A 14,176-nucleotide genomic window follows, 5' to 3' on the forward strand; every position below is an offset into this window, starting at 1 on the left:
GTCAAATCAAGGAACTGCGAGACTGAGTTGGCGGGAAAAGTTTTTTTTTTAATTCGGAAACGGAGTGCAGGAGAGACGGTCAAAACTGGACTCAAGTGACCCGACAGGAGTCCAGCAAGGAGAAAAGGGATGGAGTCCCTTCCCAAAAGCAGCGGACGCTTTTCCCAACACTTTTGGGTTCTTCTTGAGCCCTAAACCAACATTGTTGGTTATCCTATGGCTCGGCCGAGGAGTCGGCACAACTGTGCACAGCCCCCACCAAAGTACAGTGGTCCCCCTTGGGAAGGAAGGGAGACAGAAGAGCAGGCGGAGAAAATCTCCGCTTCACAAGCGGCGGGCTGGCACTTAAACCACTGCAGCCCCCTACACACACACACAAAACACACACTCACACAAACCACACAAGTCCCAGGTGCTGGCGGAAGAGAGAGAGAGAGAGAGGGCGCGAGGTGATCGGCAGGGAAGCCCTCCTCTGCCTCGCCGCAAGGTCCGAAGCCAAAGCCGAAACCCATCCAGGCAGAGGATCCGTCGGAAGAGGCAACGGGGTACGCGGCCCATCTCCCGGTCTCTGGGTTACAAAAGGGGGGGGGTCCCACTCTTTGGCCTTTGGGCCTCTGCTTCAGAACTGGACCCAGTCGGAGTTCTGCTGAGGTTGAGAGCCGGACCTTCGAGGAGACAAAACACAGGCCGTGAGCGGCAGACTTCCACCACTACCATCACCCCGACACCTGATGGAACAAGAAGCCACATCTGGGGGGTTCATTTTTTTCGGGGGGCAGAGGGGCTTGGAAGTTCCTGCGCTCAGCAAGGGGCACTTAACAACCTCCAGGAATTTTAGCCAGTGTCCATGCCGGAGTGACACCCCCGCCGACGCTCTTAAGGACTCCCGCAAGAATTTCCGAGGGAGGAAAAGAGAAGTCACCTGAAATGATGACTTGTCATCCGTGGCGCCCCTCTTGCCAGAATCTTTGAAAGCTTATGCGCTAATACCAGCGGTCCCAAAAACCTTTCTGGCTTGATGACAGGGGACGATTCTGTGCGCATGTTTTCAAGGCTTTTTTCAGCCTGTTTTCGGGCTTCCTTCAGCCCATTTTCGAGGCTTTTTTTGGCCTGTTTTTGAAGCTGTTTTCAGCCCATTTTTTTGGAAAAAACGGGCTAAAAAGGCCTGAAAACAGGGCGTGCGGAGGCCAAAAAAAACGACCGGCCAGTGGATGGGGCTTCAGCAATATTCGGTCTATAAGACGCACAGACATTTTCACCTCCTTTTGGGAGACAAAAAAGTGCGTTTTATAATCCGAAAATTATGGTAAATAGTGGGACTGGCAAATTCTTTGGTAAGATCTAAACTATATTACAAGAATTTAAAAGGGACAGAAATGCTAACTTTTTCATGGTGGAGGACTTCAAGACAATTCCCCACTGTATGGACCCAATAGTTCCACTACCTGTCCTTTTTTGGAAGCGGGATAATGTGCTGGCAGGGCAGGACTTAAGCCTCCCAAAACATGACCCAAAGGGGCATCTCCTCACCCGGAAGCTTTAGTGAAATCTCCCCAGATGTCTGCAAAAGCTTCTCTTGAAGAACTTGGCGGCTGTGAGGGCTGAGACCCGGCAACATCTGCTTGGCAAACTAAGCGTGGGGAGAAGAAGAGGTTAGCTTTGTGTTTCCCGTTTCCAGATGTTCCTCGCAGAAAGGGCTTTTGTCTGAGCTGGCAAAGAGAAGCCCTGTTTACTTAGCATGCATCCATTTCCTGAAAAAAGACCTTTGCATAACGTAGTCTGCGGGATTTAAAATTATGAATTTAATGGTCCCTGAGGTCCGAAAGGTTGGTGACCCTTGCACTAAGGGACAGCTAGATGATGGGCAAAAATGAGGTCTGTGGTCCTCAGAGTGGGTGTAAAAGGCCCCAGCTGACCCCACCTACCACCAGACAACTAAAGAAGTCTCAAAGCAGGAGCTCCCTTTTCCAGTTTGGTATCAAAGTGAATCCCCCCCCCCAGGGGTGAAATCCAGTAGGTTCTGGAGAACCAGTAGCGGAAATTTTGAGCAGTTCAAAGAACCGGCAAATACCACCTCTGGCTGGCCCGAGTGGGGTGGGAATGGAGATTTTGCAATATCCTTCCCCCTGGAGTGAGGTGGGAATGGAGATTTTGCAGTATCTTTCCCCTGCCACGCTCACCAAGCTAAGACACGCCTACTAAGCCACCCCACGCCCACAGAACCGGTAGTAAAAAAAAAATTGGATTTCACCTCCCCCCCCACCCCCGAGGACCTACACAGACCTGTTTGGACGGCATCTGCTGAGGTTCCCGGAAGAGGCAAGGGAAGCTCTTCTTCAGGTGTGGGGAGGAAGGGGGTCTTTCCCCCTGGAGGTGGGGGAAGAAGGGGGAGTCCCATGAAGTCCGCACTTCTTGGCCTACTTCCCGAGGAGCCATCCTTTTTTTTCATGTTCTGCAAGTGGGGGGGGGGGGGGAGAGACCAAAAAGCTTTCAGGCCCATTCGGAAGCCTCCCAGTTGAGGATGGAAGTTAGCCCGAGGAGGAGGGTTTTCCCGAACGTCGGGCTTCAGGATTCTGCTCCCCTTCCCACGACTCAAACATGGCAGAAACCGCCCACCGAGCTGACGGGGACACTGCACCACCTTATAAGTGTGCTTGAGTGCATCTTGTCTTTCTTCCCCAACCCCTGGACAAGGCCTTTCTCACCGCAATGTTGAGCTTGATGGTCTGCCCTTCTTTGAATCCCAGGTCAAGTTTGGGGCCCTGGGTTGGGTTTTGGGCTTCCTTGGCTAACTCGGTCTGTTGCTTGACCCACCTGCGGAGAGAGAGAGAAAAAGAGAGAGAGAGAAAGAAAACAAAGCGGTGGAGAGCAAGAAAAGATGCGGGCAGAACAAGGAAGAATTTTCCCCTTGGAGAAGCCAGTTACTTAAGACAGACGTTTCTATTCCTGGAAAAAAAAAATCCACGTAGCAAAGGTGGCCTCCTCCCATATCTGTATTTCCCTCTAGAGCTGGAAACAAGGGGTGAGAAACAAGCAGTGATGGAATCTGTGCCCCCGCCCGACCTCGTTGCTTTGGATCTTATATTCCCCCATTTGGCCCAGATACGGCTCTTGAGATCTTTCTGGAACACCTGGAGGCAAGGAGAACTGGAGAGTTTTCTATGGTTTTCCCCATCCCTCTAGAATAGGACTGTCAAACTCACATTGTCACATGTCACGGACTTCCCCCCCCCTTTGCTAAATCAGGCATGGGTGTGGCCAGCACATGACACATCCGGCCCGTATTTGACAGCCCTGCCTTACCCTGCCAGATTCAGAGGGCGCTCTCCAGGGGTGAAATCCAGCAGGTTCTGACAGGTTCTGGAGAACTGGTAGCGGAAATTTTGAGTAGTTCGGAGAACTGGCAAATACCACTTCCGGTTGGTCCCAGAGTGGGGAGGGAATGGAGATTTTGCAATATCTTTCCCCCAGGAGTGGGGAGGGAATGGGGATTTTGCAGTATCCTTCCCCTGGACTGAGGTGGGAATGGAGATTTTGCAGTATCCTTCACCCAGGAGTGGTGGGAATGGGGATTTTGCAGTATCCTTCCCCTGCCACACCCACAAAGCCACGCCCACAGAAGCAGTACTAAAAGAATTTGAATTTCACCACTGGTGCTCACCCAATGCCTGGGAAGGCTGCTAAAATGGAGTCATTCTGCCAAGGTTACAGATTAGCCAGGGTGGGGGCATGTGCTGTCTTGGAGTTGGTTATAATATCAGAAGACCCCACCTCCGCTCTATTGTATCTGCCCCCAACTACCTTAGCTATTTCCTCTTTATTTTTAATACATCCCTTGTCTTAACTGTGTTGATTCTTTTATATTGTTTCATCAAATTTCAAATCTCCCAGAGTTGCGTGACAGCCGAGACGGGCAGCGAATAAACGTAAATAACATGATATAAATAAAGGTTGTCCGTTTTGTTCCCAGATGCCAGATTTTTTGCCAGGTTTTGAGTGGCGGGCGCACGTCAAGAAGGACCAGCTGTCTGATTGGTCATGGGGAGACCGCTCTGCTGATTTCCCTTCCTGGGGAAAAGAGCCTCCGGCAAGAGTCCTGGCACCAAGGAAAGGCTGCTCACTTGAAATGATCTTGCAGCGCCACATTGAAGTCAAAAGCATCCCCTCGGTCAACAAAGCCAATTCCGATGAATGCACGGCGCCCTGTAAGGAAAACTAAGCTCAGGAAGGTGGCGGAAAGTCGCTTGGCTGTAGATTAGCTCACCGGGAAGCCTGGAACCAAGACCTCAGGAAAGCTGAGTCATACCAAAGCATCACACATGTAGCTCCAGATTGCAGCAGAGCCGGCCAAAAGGGGCCTCTCCACGCAGGCTGTTGACCCGGTGAGAAGCCACAGGCCCACTAGGGAAGGGTGCCAAAAAGGTTCAACCTCCATTCTCTCTATCTGCTAGGGATGGGCCGCAGCCCCGCACAGGTGCCCGTGGAGCTGGTTAACAGAGAGTTACCATAGATAGCAAAGAAGATTCGGCGTTATCAAAGGAGGAGAGGCATTGCGAGAGGAGAGCCAAGCGGAAGCTTAAGAGAATTCAAGAATATTCGCAGAAGAGGCCCCAGGTTGGGAAGCAGCCTGATAAATAGAGAAGGGGGAAGGCGGATGGCCCCAAGGAAGGGCTGCCCACAGCCTTGCACACTACTTTAAAGGAAGGAAACAAAGAGTGAAGAGCATTTCACGAGGTTCGCTTAGAATCATTTCTGCCTAGCACTGGGGGAAAGTCTCCTCCATCAGCACCAAGGACAGGGCTCGGATGCCACAGACAAGAGGAGGCTTTCCAGGTAAAATCACAATTAGCTTTGCCTCCCTCCCCCCACTCCCCCAAAAAAGACCGGATTTCCCACCCACCCACCCAAGGAGGGCAGGATCCAAAGCATCTCACCCTTCGTACCATTCCCATCTTCGACCCGGATGACGAAATATCGGCTTGAGTCTGTCACGCTTTCCACGGCGATGCTAGGAAACTGGTCCACGGAAGCCTGGGCGAAAAGTTCTCCTGGGGGAAGAGAAGGGAAGGAGTGCCAGGTGGGCAGCCGATCCGCTTGCTGCTTCTGGCTGCTGTTGCTGCTGCTGCTGCTGTTGTTGTTGTTGTTATTAGTTCGATTTATATGCCGCCTTTCTCCGGAGACTCAGGGCGGCTTACAATGCATTTAAAAAAAAACCATTATAAAAACATCTAAAAATTACAATATTAAAACCCATTCACACCAGTTATGGCCGGATCTCACAAGATCGCAAGAGCGAGATCAACGGCCCCAGGCCTGCCGGAAGAGCCAAGTCTTCACCGCTTTTCGGAAGGCCAATAGGGTGGGGGCGGTCCGGACCTCAGGAGGTAACTGGTTCCAGAGACCCGGGGCAGCCACAGAGAAGGCCCTTCCCCACGGGCCCGCCAGCCAGCATTGTTTAGCTGACGGGACCCGGAGGAGACCAACTCTGTGGGATCGCTGGGAGTTACGCGGTAGAAGGTGGTCTCGAAGATACCCTGGCCCTGAGCCATGTAGGGCTTTAAGGTAATAACCAACACCTTGAATTGTGACCGGAGAACAATAGGGAGCCAGTGCAGCTCGCGGAGAATTGGTGTAATGTGGGTGTACTTAGGTGCATCCACGACTGCTCTTGCGGCTGCGTTCTGGACCAACTGTAGTCTCCGAACACTTGCCCGCCCGCCCAACAGCATCCCTTGGGCCGTGCCCTCCCCACCCCTCTGCCGAGAGACCCTCAGCCACCTGGAGGGCGGCCCCTTACCCGAATTCTTGTCCTCCAGCTTAATGAAGGCCACGTTGCCCTGGGCTGTGATGCGCATTCGGCCGCTCCAGGACGGCTGGTCCAGCTGCCACTCCGCGGCACTAGGAGGAAAAGCGAAGGTAGCCCGGCCTTCCAGCCCTGTTTCTCACCCTGGGGAGTCTCCCCACCACCGGCTAAGGCAGAAGTCTTCAAACTTGGCCGCTTGAAGGCTTGTGGACTTCAACTCCCAGAATTCTCCAGCCAGCAGAGCTGGCTGGAGAATTCTGGGAGTTGAAGTCCACAAGCCTTCAAGCGGCGACGTTTGGCTTAAAGGGGGGGTAATGGGAAATGCGTGCAGATCTCTCTGCGCATGCCCAGAACCCAGCAGGGGAGCCGGTCCACTCAGCCAGGGAATGATGGGACTGGGAACCCCGCACCGCCCCCACAAGGGCGAAGCGACACTCGACCGCCGGATGGGGGAAGACTCACCGATAGCCGCGGTTGGAGGCCCGCGGGGGCACCCGGTAGACGTGAACCTCCGGTTTGACGCACAAGACGGACTCGTAGTCTTCGCCTTCCGACATCTTCGCCCCTCCCACCGACACCCACACCAAAACCGCTGGGCTCTTCCGGGCATGCGCAGAAGCCTTTGCTCCGCGCTAGGCAACGACCTGTCGTCACTTCCTAGCCGCGGGGAAGTGAGTGGGTGGGGAGGAAACGAGAAGCCCCGCCCACGCCCTTATGTCTTTAATAGAGCGGCTCTGGCGCCCTCTGGCGGGTCGGCGGAAGGTCCGCTCCGGTTGCAGCGACGCTGGGGTGGGACTGGAGGTGGGGAGGAGGAAAAGACTCCGATCCGTCTCTTTTTTTTAAACAGTAAGAGTTGGAAGGGTCCCTTGGAGGTCATCTAGTCCAACCCCCTGCACACGCAGATGACCTGTTTATTAGGGGATTCGAACCGCCGAACTGCCCCCCACCCCTCGAATAAGAAGCAGGAAAGGACAACGTTGGGAAAAAAAAAAAGTGAACGCGTTTATTTCACTAAACACAGCGTGTAAATCTTTCGTCCGCATGGCAAGCTCTGCCTGGAAGAGAAGTTCCCCGGAGCGCCTCCGTGGGGTGGGGGGGAAGGGGCTTTACCGTCGATCCCTCCCCTGCCCCAACGCAGGGACCCCCCCAAAAAAATAAAACTATCCCCCCTCCTCCCCCCCCCAGAAGGGCGCTGCTTCCCGGCCCGCGGGTCCACAGCAACGACCCCCCCCCAACCCTGGGATCGGCTGAGCCTCAGTGCCCCCTTCCCCGATTGGGTCACTGGTGGTGGGGGTCTTTGCCTTCCCCTTGATGCCCCCCCCCCAAGTCAGCGGTTAAAAGAACCGATGGGGGGGAAAAAAACCTCTTCCTGGTTCTGGGAAGGGGCAGCAATAGTAGAGCAATGAAGCCTGGCGGACTTCAACTCCCAGAATTCCCCAGCCAGCTTTGCTGGCTGGGGAATTCTGGGAGTTGAAGTCCGCCAGGCTTCAAGTTACCAAGGTTGGAGAGCGAGGCAGCTCTAGGGGTTAAAAGGGGGAGGCAGCCCCTGTTTTGGGGGGGGGAGAAAAAAGGCCAGCCGGAAAATCTGGGGTGGGGGTCAGCAAAGCAAACAGGGGGGGAGGGGGAGAAAGAGGCAGGGATGGAAAGAGAAGAGAGGGTACCCACTCAAGAGCCAGCCGGTTGTGTTTTTTTTTTTTTCCCTTCACTTTTTGTACACAGGTAGTTTTTTTATTTCTCTTATCATCATCATTATTATTACTTCTCTTTTTGACCGGTCGCTTCCTTCTTTTGCGGCGTTTTCCATACACGTCCTGTGTTGATGTACAAAGAGACACCGTTCCTCCGGCACATCCCGCCCCGCCAACCCACCTCCGCCCCCCCCACCACACACCCCATACACACACAAGAGAGACACTTAACACGCCCCCCTCCCCATCTCCTCTCCCTTTTTTCTTTCTACACACCGGTTCTCTCCTCCTCAAACCAGGCAGCGAAAACCCGAGAAAGGCAGATTTTGGGAAAACACAGTGAAGCGAGCTAGCCCAGGCACCTGGAAGTGGTGTGGGGAGGGCCTTTCCCTCCCCCACACTCAATATGGCTGCTAAGGAGCAAAGCCCCAGCTGGTCCTGACACTTGGCATTTGCCGCGCGGGGCAGGGGTCTCCTAACCAGCCCCCTCCAGTGTTTTTTTTGTTTTTGTCTGACCACCTGGGAAAAAGCTAAAAGGAGTATTGCTTGAGGCCCTGCCAGGCACGGAGTGAGCCTTCCCATCACTGCAAATCCATTCTTCCCCCCCGGGGGGCGGGGGGGGAGGCCATCTTGAAAATGGTTCCTAACGGCGGCATCTAGGCCCGTGATTCAAGACTTTTGGAGTCTTTGGTGACCCGTCCCGTTTCGAGACCTTCTTACCGACTTCTAGACCTTACTCCTTCTCCGCCCGCCCGTCCGCCCGCTTCTTTGCCTTCCAAATAGCGGACTGACCCCAAGAACGAACGGGGCCAAACGCCTCACCAGCTCGGCCTGACGTCCATGGCCAGCGCAAGCAACACTTGGGCATCCTCCCGAGGACCGAGCAGGACACGATGGGAGACAGGAACTACTCTATATTCCTAGCTCAAGAGTCCTAGTGGCGAAAAGCAGGCCTCCCCCCATTCTTTGTCTGGAAGCAGCACCAAGAGGCGCAAGGGAGTGCCGGTCGAGACCGGGAGGGCTCCCAAACTCCATCCCACGGAGGCAGAGGCGCTGGGGTCTCTTGCCGGAGCTCACGAAGCGGCGGAGCTGGCCCGGTAGGAAGACGGGCCCAACACGCGCCCTCCTCCTCCTCCATTTGTTCGTTCCAAAGCGGCAGCAAGCAGGAAGAGGAAGAGTCGCCCACCGCCGCTTTCTCTCAACTCCCCTCTTCTCTCAACACTAGCAACTACCGTTTCTCAAGAGATAAAACACGTTAAACAGCTAACACACCCCTTCTTTTCTTCTGCTGCTGCTTCTACTTCCCGTGCGTGAGGGCTCCAAAGCCATCCCGTCCCCCCACCCCAAAAGCAAAGGATCAAACCTTTGCGTACACCTTCTGCCCACCCGTCGCGTTTCCGCCTTGCTCCAAATGTAACACGCACCGACACGCACATGTTGAGAAGCAGAGCCCTCCCCATCCCTCCTGCTTCCCATGCCAGAGGGAGCCGACGGGAGAAGTCATTCCTTTGTCGGGGAGTGAGGGGCGGGGAGCCTCGCTTCAGCAGGCAAGTTGCAGCAACCCGGTCCCCCGGAGGAGAAGCCTGCCCCGCTGCCTGCTCCTCCCACGGTGCGCCCACCTTGGCATGTCAATTCTACGGGGAGGCGCAGCAGGAGTCCCAGTGCCTGGGCTGAGGGTCACGAGAGGCAGCAAAGAGCCAAGGGGACGCTTCGGGCAAGTCCCGCCCCTGTGGTTCAAGTCCATTGGTCTGCTGAGGAAGGGGAGCACCCTGCTTTCATACCGGCTGGTCGGCCAGCCAAGCCTATCTGCGTTGCTTGAAGCCCTGCGAACCGTCGGGGCCCAGCGGCTGCCTGATCACATTGCTGGGCTGCCTCGAGTCTTCCGGCTGGGAGATCCTTGTGGGCCTGAGGGAAGGGTGGAGGGGGGAAAGAACACTCAGTCCAGTTAAAAGCTCTCCCCTCCCTGGGAGTCCAAAGGAGAGATTAGCCTCGGCTTTAAGAAGAGGATAGGTTGCCCAGCCCCACGGAGGCCCATGAGGAGACCCTCCCTTGGGAAACCGATCCCCCTCAGATTAAAGACCCAAGGCCCTCGAAGCGGCTTTCTGAACATGCTTCTCTCCCCCTCTTCCCCTAAGCTGAGCCCAATGGGACAGGATTGAGCTGAGCCAGCAGGCCGCATCTTCTGGGCACGGACAGGACCTTGGCCTCAGGCAGCAGGGAGAGTGGCGCAGAGAAATTTGGCAGTGGCAGTGGCGGCAGCAGCTGCGCCAGGGCTCCCTTACCTGTCAAGGATAGGCTTTTCTTGCTCCTCTTCCGGACTGGCGCTGCCCAGAATCCGCTTCCTGGCCTCTGCGTATTCGGCTTCCCTCTGGGCCAGGGTCTTCACTGGGAAGGCAGGTCGGCTGGTGGAGTTGGGGTTAGTCAGTACCCCGTTGCTCGTGGGCCGCTTTAAGATCCGAATCTGCGGAGGAGGGCCCGAAGGAAGACTGTCGTCCTGAATTACGATCGGCACTTTGGGTGGGGACTTGGATTTCCTGCTATAAAAGGAAAGAGTGGGGGGAGGGCGGGAAACAATATTTTTTGTGCTGTTGCCCCCTCCCCCCCAAAAAACCCCCCACCTCTCAACCGGTCCTCTGAACTAAGGCCCTCTGCCTATTCACCGAAACGCAAGCTTATTCTCTTGGTTGCCCATCCAGATTTTCTGACCAATCAGCAGAAATCAGGGCTTAGCTGTTCATTTTTAAGACGGAATCTTTAAAAAAGAACAAAAATCAGGACGCCACTCCTATTTTTCCCAGCCGTGAATGCTACGGAATGATTCTTACCTTTCTTTTTGGCTGATTTTCAGTTTCTTTTCCAGTCGTCTATCTATTTCCTGCAAGGCAAGGTCAGTGGGTCAAGTTCCATCCCTCGGGGAGTGGGGGCGGGGGGGTGTCAGACACCTTGCAGTACCAAGCGACAAGCCTGGCCCTCCCTTTCCCAGCAAGACAATGCCACATCAGTTAACTAACTCATCTTTGAAGCATCAAGAGGTTCCCACAGAGAGAGAGAGAGAGAAAGAAAGAAGGGAAGAGGGTGGGGGGGGAGAGAGAGAAAGACCCTCTCAATCCCTTGCTTTTCAGAGGGAGAAAGCCAAGGCCTTCCCTGGGAAAGGAGCCCAGGGTGAACCTTATCCACAGATCAGAATCGAAATGGGCTCGTGCCAGACGTGAGATCGACTGGCAGCTGCGGTCTGCTGACGCTTCGCATTTGAGCAAACGGCGAGATAAAATTAGAGCCTGGTTTTGTAGGTTGCCCAGATCAGCAGCTAAAAAAAATTATCAGACGGGGCTTCTCTGCTATAGAGAGTCACAGGCGGTGCCTTTGGCCCGGCTGATCGAGTGCCTCGGATAACTTCCACTGGCATACTTACCATCATGAGCACAGGGCATGCCCGGTCATTCTCACTGGCAAAACCATGGTAGGGGGAGGGGAGGGGATGTCACCATTAAAGATCGGTAACCAGAAAGATGAGAACCTGTTCTCCATCCGAGACTTGGGGAGACCATTTCTCTCATTCCAAGCCAGCGATGCCGCTAGAGGTGGCCCAACAGCCTGGCCGGTTGGCGGCTGAACTCTCCTTCAGGCATGACGGTGTCTGAAGGGGTGGCAGTTTCCCAGAGCAGGGACGTGGTCCCAGCTCAACCACGGCTGTCTTGGTTGGCTATGTAGGGAATAGTTGCTCCGGTGGCCCTTTCCTTGAGGCCAGGCCTAAGGGACAGCACACTTCAGCCGTGTCCTGCTTCCTGCGGCTGGGTTTTGCAATAAGACATTCCCTTAACAGCTTTCCCGCTAAGGTGTAACTGCATTTGCTTTGTAGTCCAAAGTCTGGAGGGCGAGTTAATCTTTGAAAGTGAAGGGAAGCTCGCTTGGCTGAATGAGTTTTTCTTCTCCAGCGAACTCAACGCACACGAACCCCCTTGGTAAGATTTTCGTCTTATCCAAGCAGTTCATTTTACATGGGGCCCATTGGCCAAAATTGGGCTCTGGGGTTCAGGTCAGTTGACACCTCTCTGAACACCGCCATTTTCGGTGGCGAGGGTGCCGCCTCCCTTCCCTGCTGAATTTCATTCAGAGCATGGATTCTCCCTACAAGCTGTCCTGCCCTCCCTCCCATTAAATTATTTGCAGCCGGTAGAAGCAGCCAACCAGCACCTTACTCCAGAGCGACTCTGTGAGATTTGGAGAGGGGGAGAGCGGTATATAAATGCAATAAATAAGTATAGGTAAAGGTAAAGGTTCCCCTCGCACAGATGTGCTAGTCGTTCCTGACTCTAGGGGGTGCTGCTCATCTCCGTTTCAAAGCCGAAGAGCCAGCGCTGTCCGAAGACGTCTCCGTGGTCATGTGGCCGGCATGATTCAATGCCAAAGGCGCACGGAACGCTGTTCCCTTCCCACCAAAGGTGGTCCCTATTTTTTCAACTTGCATTTTTTTTTACTTGCTTTCGAACTGCTTGGTTGGCAGAAGCTGGGACAAGTCACGGGAGCTCACCCTGTTACGCGGCACGAGGGATTCGAACCGCTGAACTGTCGACCTTTCGATCGACAAGTTCAGCGCCTTAGCCACCGCGTCCCTAAATAAGTATAGTCACTAAAAATTACAGATGGTAACAGCGAAATTCAGTGAGAGTATTTGTGCGAGGAAGGAAAAGGCAAGGTGACCGCAGAGGGTTATGGGAAACAAGTCCGGCGCCAAATCCGTTAGGCTGAGACGGAACGGACACAAGGACGGGAAGCGGCTGTCAAACCTGCAGGTGAGGTTCCAGAAGTCTGAATGACAGCGACATATACACATACAGAGACCCCAATTTGTGTCAGACCCCTACTCTATAGAGATTTCTCTGCCCCACATAGTCCTCCCTTCATCCAAAGGGTGGGCAAAGAAGTGGGAATCGGAAGTGGCAGGCGGGAGCTCTTGCATTCCTAAAAGAGATGGGTTGTAGGAACACAGCCAGGAGGGCTCCCCAAGTAACCTTCCCTTTGGGTTCCTGGCAGACAGTTGTGAAGCCTCCCTCCCTCCTTCCTTCCTTCCCTGGGATGTGCCTGCTTTTAGCCCCTGCTCTGCAGTCCTGGAAGAATTAAACAACGGTCCAAAATCAATGCACGAAAAACAGCAGAGGGGCATCCCTTGCACAGGGCACAGAGCGAGACGCCCGCAAAGGGACGGCGCATACAACACCGGCAAAGCGTGGAATGAAAGGTTTCTCGGGAAGCGACCCCTTTTACATTTACCGCTAGTCCTCGATTTATGACGGTTCATTCAGTGACCGCTCGAAGTGACAACGAAAGGCACCGGAGAAAAAAAACCCCAGCGACTCGCGACCCATCTTTCACACTTCTGACCGTTGGAAGCATCCCCCCCACCCACCCACGGTCACGTGATTTACGTTCAGACCCTGGTTCGTTATTTATGACGGTTGCCGCATCCTCTGTGTGTGTGTGTCACATGATCCCCTTTTGCAACCGGTGGTGAAATGCAGCTGGTTCTATCCGACTCGGGCGAACCGGTAGCACCGGCGTTCGGGAGGCTCCACCCACCCGCCCGGACGTCATCAGGTCCCATTTTTGACACTCTGCACATGCACAGAGGACACCTGTGTGCACGCACAGAAGATAACGCTCCCATTTGCGACGATAAGTGGATTTCACTCATTTGCGACCTTCCCACGAGCGAAAGTCAATGCGGGGAAGCCAGATTCCTTGAACGACCAGGTTACTCACTTTTTAACAACCGCGGTGATTCGCTTAACAACCACCGTGGCCAGAAAGGTCGTAAAACGGGGCAAAACTCGCTTAAGGGAAAAGTCTCACTCAACAACATCATCCATGTCAAGGTGGGGGGGGGGTTTCCTCCATTGTGGTCGTAATGTCGAGGACTGCCTGCATAAATCAAGGATTTCCTCCCTGGCTCCAATCTGCAGCCCCCACCCCCACCCCCACCCCCCAAATCCACTTCCAGGATAATCCCTGCAACGGGGAGGCTCTTCCCTCCCTTCCTCCTTCGTCCGCAGGCGGAAGGGCTCATCATCTCCGCTCCCGCCTGTCCCGCCCGGCGTCTCAGCCTTTCCCGGCCGAGAGGGAAAGCCGGTGGCCCCGAGACCACGTGCTGGGGTGGGGGAAAAAAAAAGGGGGCACGGCCCCTTTAAGAGGCCTAAAGAGCCTCGGCCGACCCGGGATGCCTCGCCCACCCACCCACCCACCCGGCTCTCGCCCTTCCCACCCTCGGAGGGGACGGTCCGTCTCCTCCCCGGGGTCCCCGCTGGGACTCGGCGGCGTTCGGCGGGACTCACCCCGCTGTCGGCCGCCTCCTCCCAACTCTCGGCGACCTCCTCATCTTCCATTGTAATGCCCCCTCCGCCGCCAGCCCGCCCGGAGCGCATGCGCGCGGGCGCCCAGTCCTAGCCTGTCGGCGGGACGCGGCCGGGCCGGGCCCCGCCCTTTGGCGTCGGCTCGCGCCAACGCGCTTGCGCCGACGGTCCCTCTTCCTGGGATTGGCTGGCTTGCCGCGCGGAGCGCCCCCTGCCGGCCGATGTCAATGCCTTCTTCGCCCGCCCGCCCGCCCGCCTCAGAAGAGACGGCCTCGGAAGGGTTTTGCGCATGCGCGTCCTCTCCCTCAGCCATTCCCAATTAGCGCAGAAAGGTTTTT

General features: G+C 55.2%; 2 protein-coding genes across 4 annotated transcripts; both read right to left on the reverse strand.

Annotated features, from left to right (window-relative positions):
• Positions 1–27: 27 nt before the first annotated feature.
• NECAP2 (NECAP endocytosis associated 2) lies at positions 28–6,711 on the reverse strand. Of its 2 annotated transcripts, none has more exons than XM_060684499.2 (8): positions 6,266–6,711; positions 5,798–5,898; positions 4,935–5,048; positions 4,122–4,203; positions 2,706–2,814; positions 2,284–2,452; positions 1,531–1,630; positions 28–665 (listed from the first exon to the last, which is right to left on the reverse strand). In XM_060684499.2, exons 1-8 carry the CDS (start codon positions 6,358–6,360, stop codon positions 620–622), a joined length of 816 nt encoding a protein of 271 aa, XP_060540482.2. In that variant the 5' UTR covers positions 6,361–6,711; the 3' UTR covers positions 28–619. The 2 variants fall into 2 exon arrangements, with proteins under 2 accessions (XP_060540482.2, XP_060540483.2); XM_060684500.2 differs by having other exon boundaries at positions 4,944–5,048; positions 6,266–6,708.
• Positions 6,712–7,279: 568 nt separating this feature from the next.
• SZRD1 (SUZ RNA binding domain containing 1) lies at positions 7,280–13,886 on the reverse strand. Of its 2 annotated transcripts, none has more exons than XM_034401565.3 (4): positions 13,821–13,886; positions 10,317–10,366; positions 9,774–10,028; positions 7,280–9,396 (listed from the first exon to the last, which is right to left on the reverse strand). In XM_034401565.3, the coding sequence occupies exons 1-4, from the start codon at positions 13,869–13,871 to the stop codon at positions 9,294–9,296; spliced, it is 459 nt and encodes a 152-aa protein (XP_034257456.2). In that variant the 5' UTR covers positions 13,872–13,886; the 3' UTR covers positions 7,280–9,293. The 2 variants fall into 2 exon arrangements, with proteins under 2 accessions (XP_034257456.2, XP_034257457.1); XM_034401566.3 differs by lacking the exon at positions 13,821–13,886 and adding an exon at positions 10,904–13,628.
• Positions 13,887–14,176: the final 290 nt, after the last annotated feature.

This window comes from Pantherophis guttatus, chromosome 15 (assembly GCF_059756535.1).
Source record: "Pantherophis guttatus breed Tessera chromosome 15, ASM5975653v1, whole genome shotgun sequence".
NCBI lineage: Eukaryota > Metazoa > Chordata > Lepidosauria > Squamata > Colubridae > Pantherophis > Pantherophis guttatus.

Coding starts and splice junctions, on each gene's coding strand:
- NECAP2 (XM_060684499.2), bottom strand. CDS start 6,360: ATGTCGGAAGGCGAAGACTACGAGTCCGTCTTGTGCGTCAAACCGGAG. Junction 5,049..5,797: donor GCTGGAGGACAAGAATTCGG/GTAAGGGGCCGC, acceptor CTCTTCCCCCAG/GAGAACTTTTCGCCCAGGCT. Junction 666..1,530: donor GATTTCACTAAAGCTTCCGG/GTGAGGAGATGC, acceptor GTCTCCTCGAAG/GTCCGGCTCTCAACCTCAGC.
- SZRD1 (XM_034401565.3), bottom strand. CDS start 13,871: ATGGAAGATGAGGAGGTCGCCGAGAGTTGGGAGGAGGCGGCCGACAGC. Junction 10,367..13,820: donor AGGAGGCGGCCGACAGCGGG/GTGAGTCCCGCC, acceptor CTTGCCTTGCAG/GAAATAGATAGACGACTGGA. Junction 10,029..10,316: donor AAAATCAGCCAAAAAGAAAG/GTAAGAATCATT, acceptor TTCCTTTTATAG/CAGGAAATCCAAGTCCCCAC.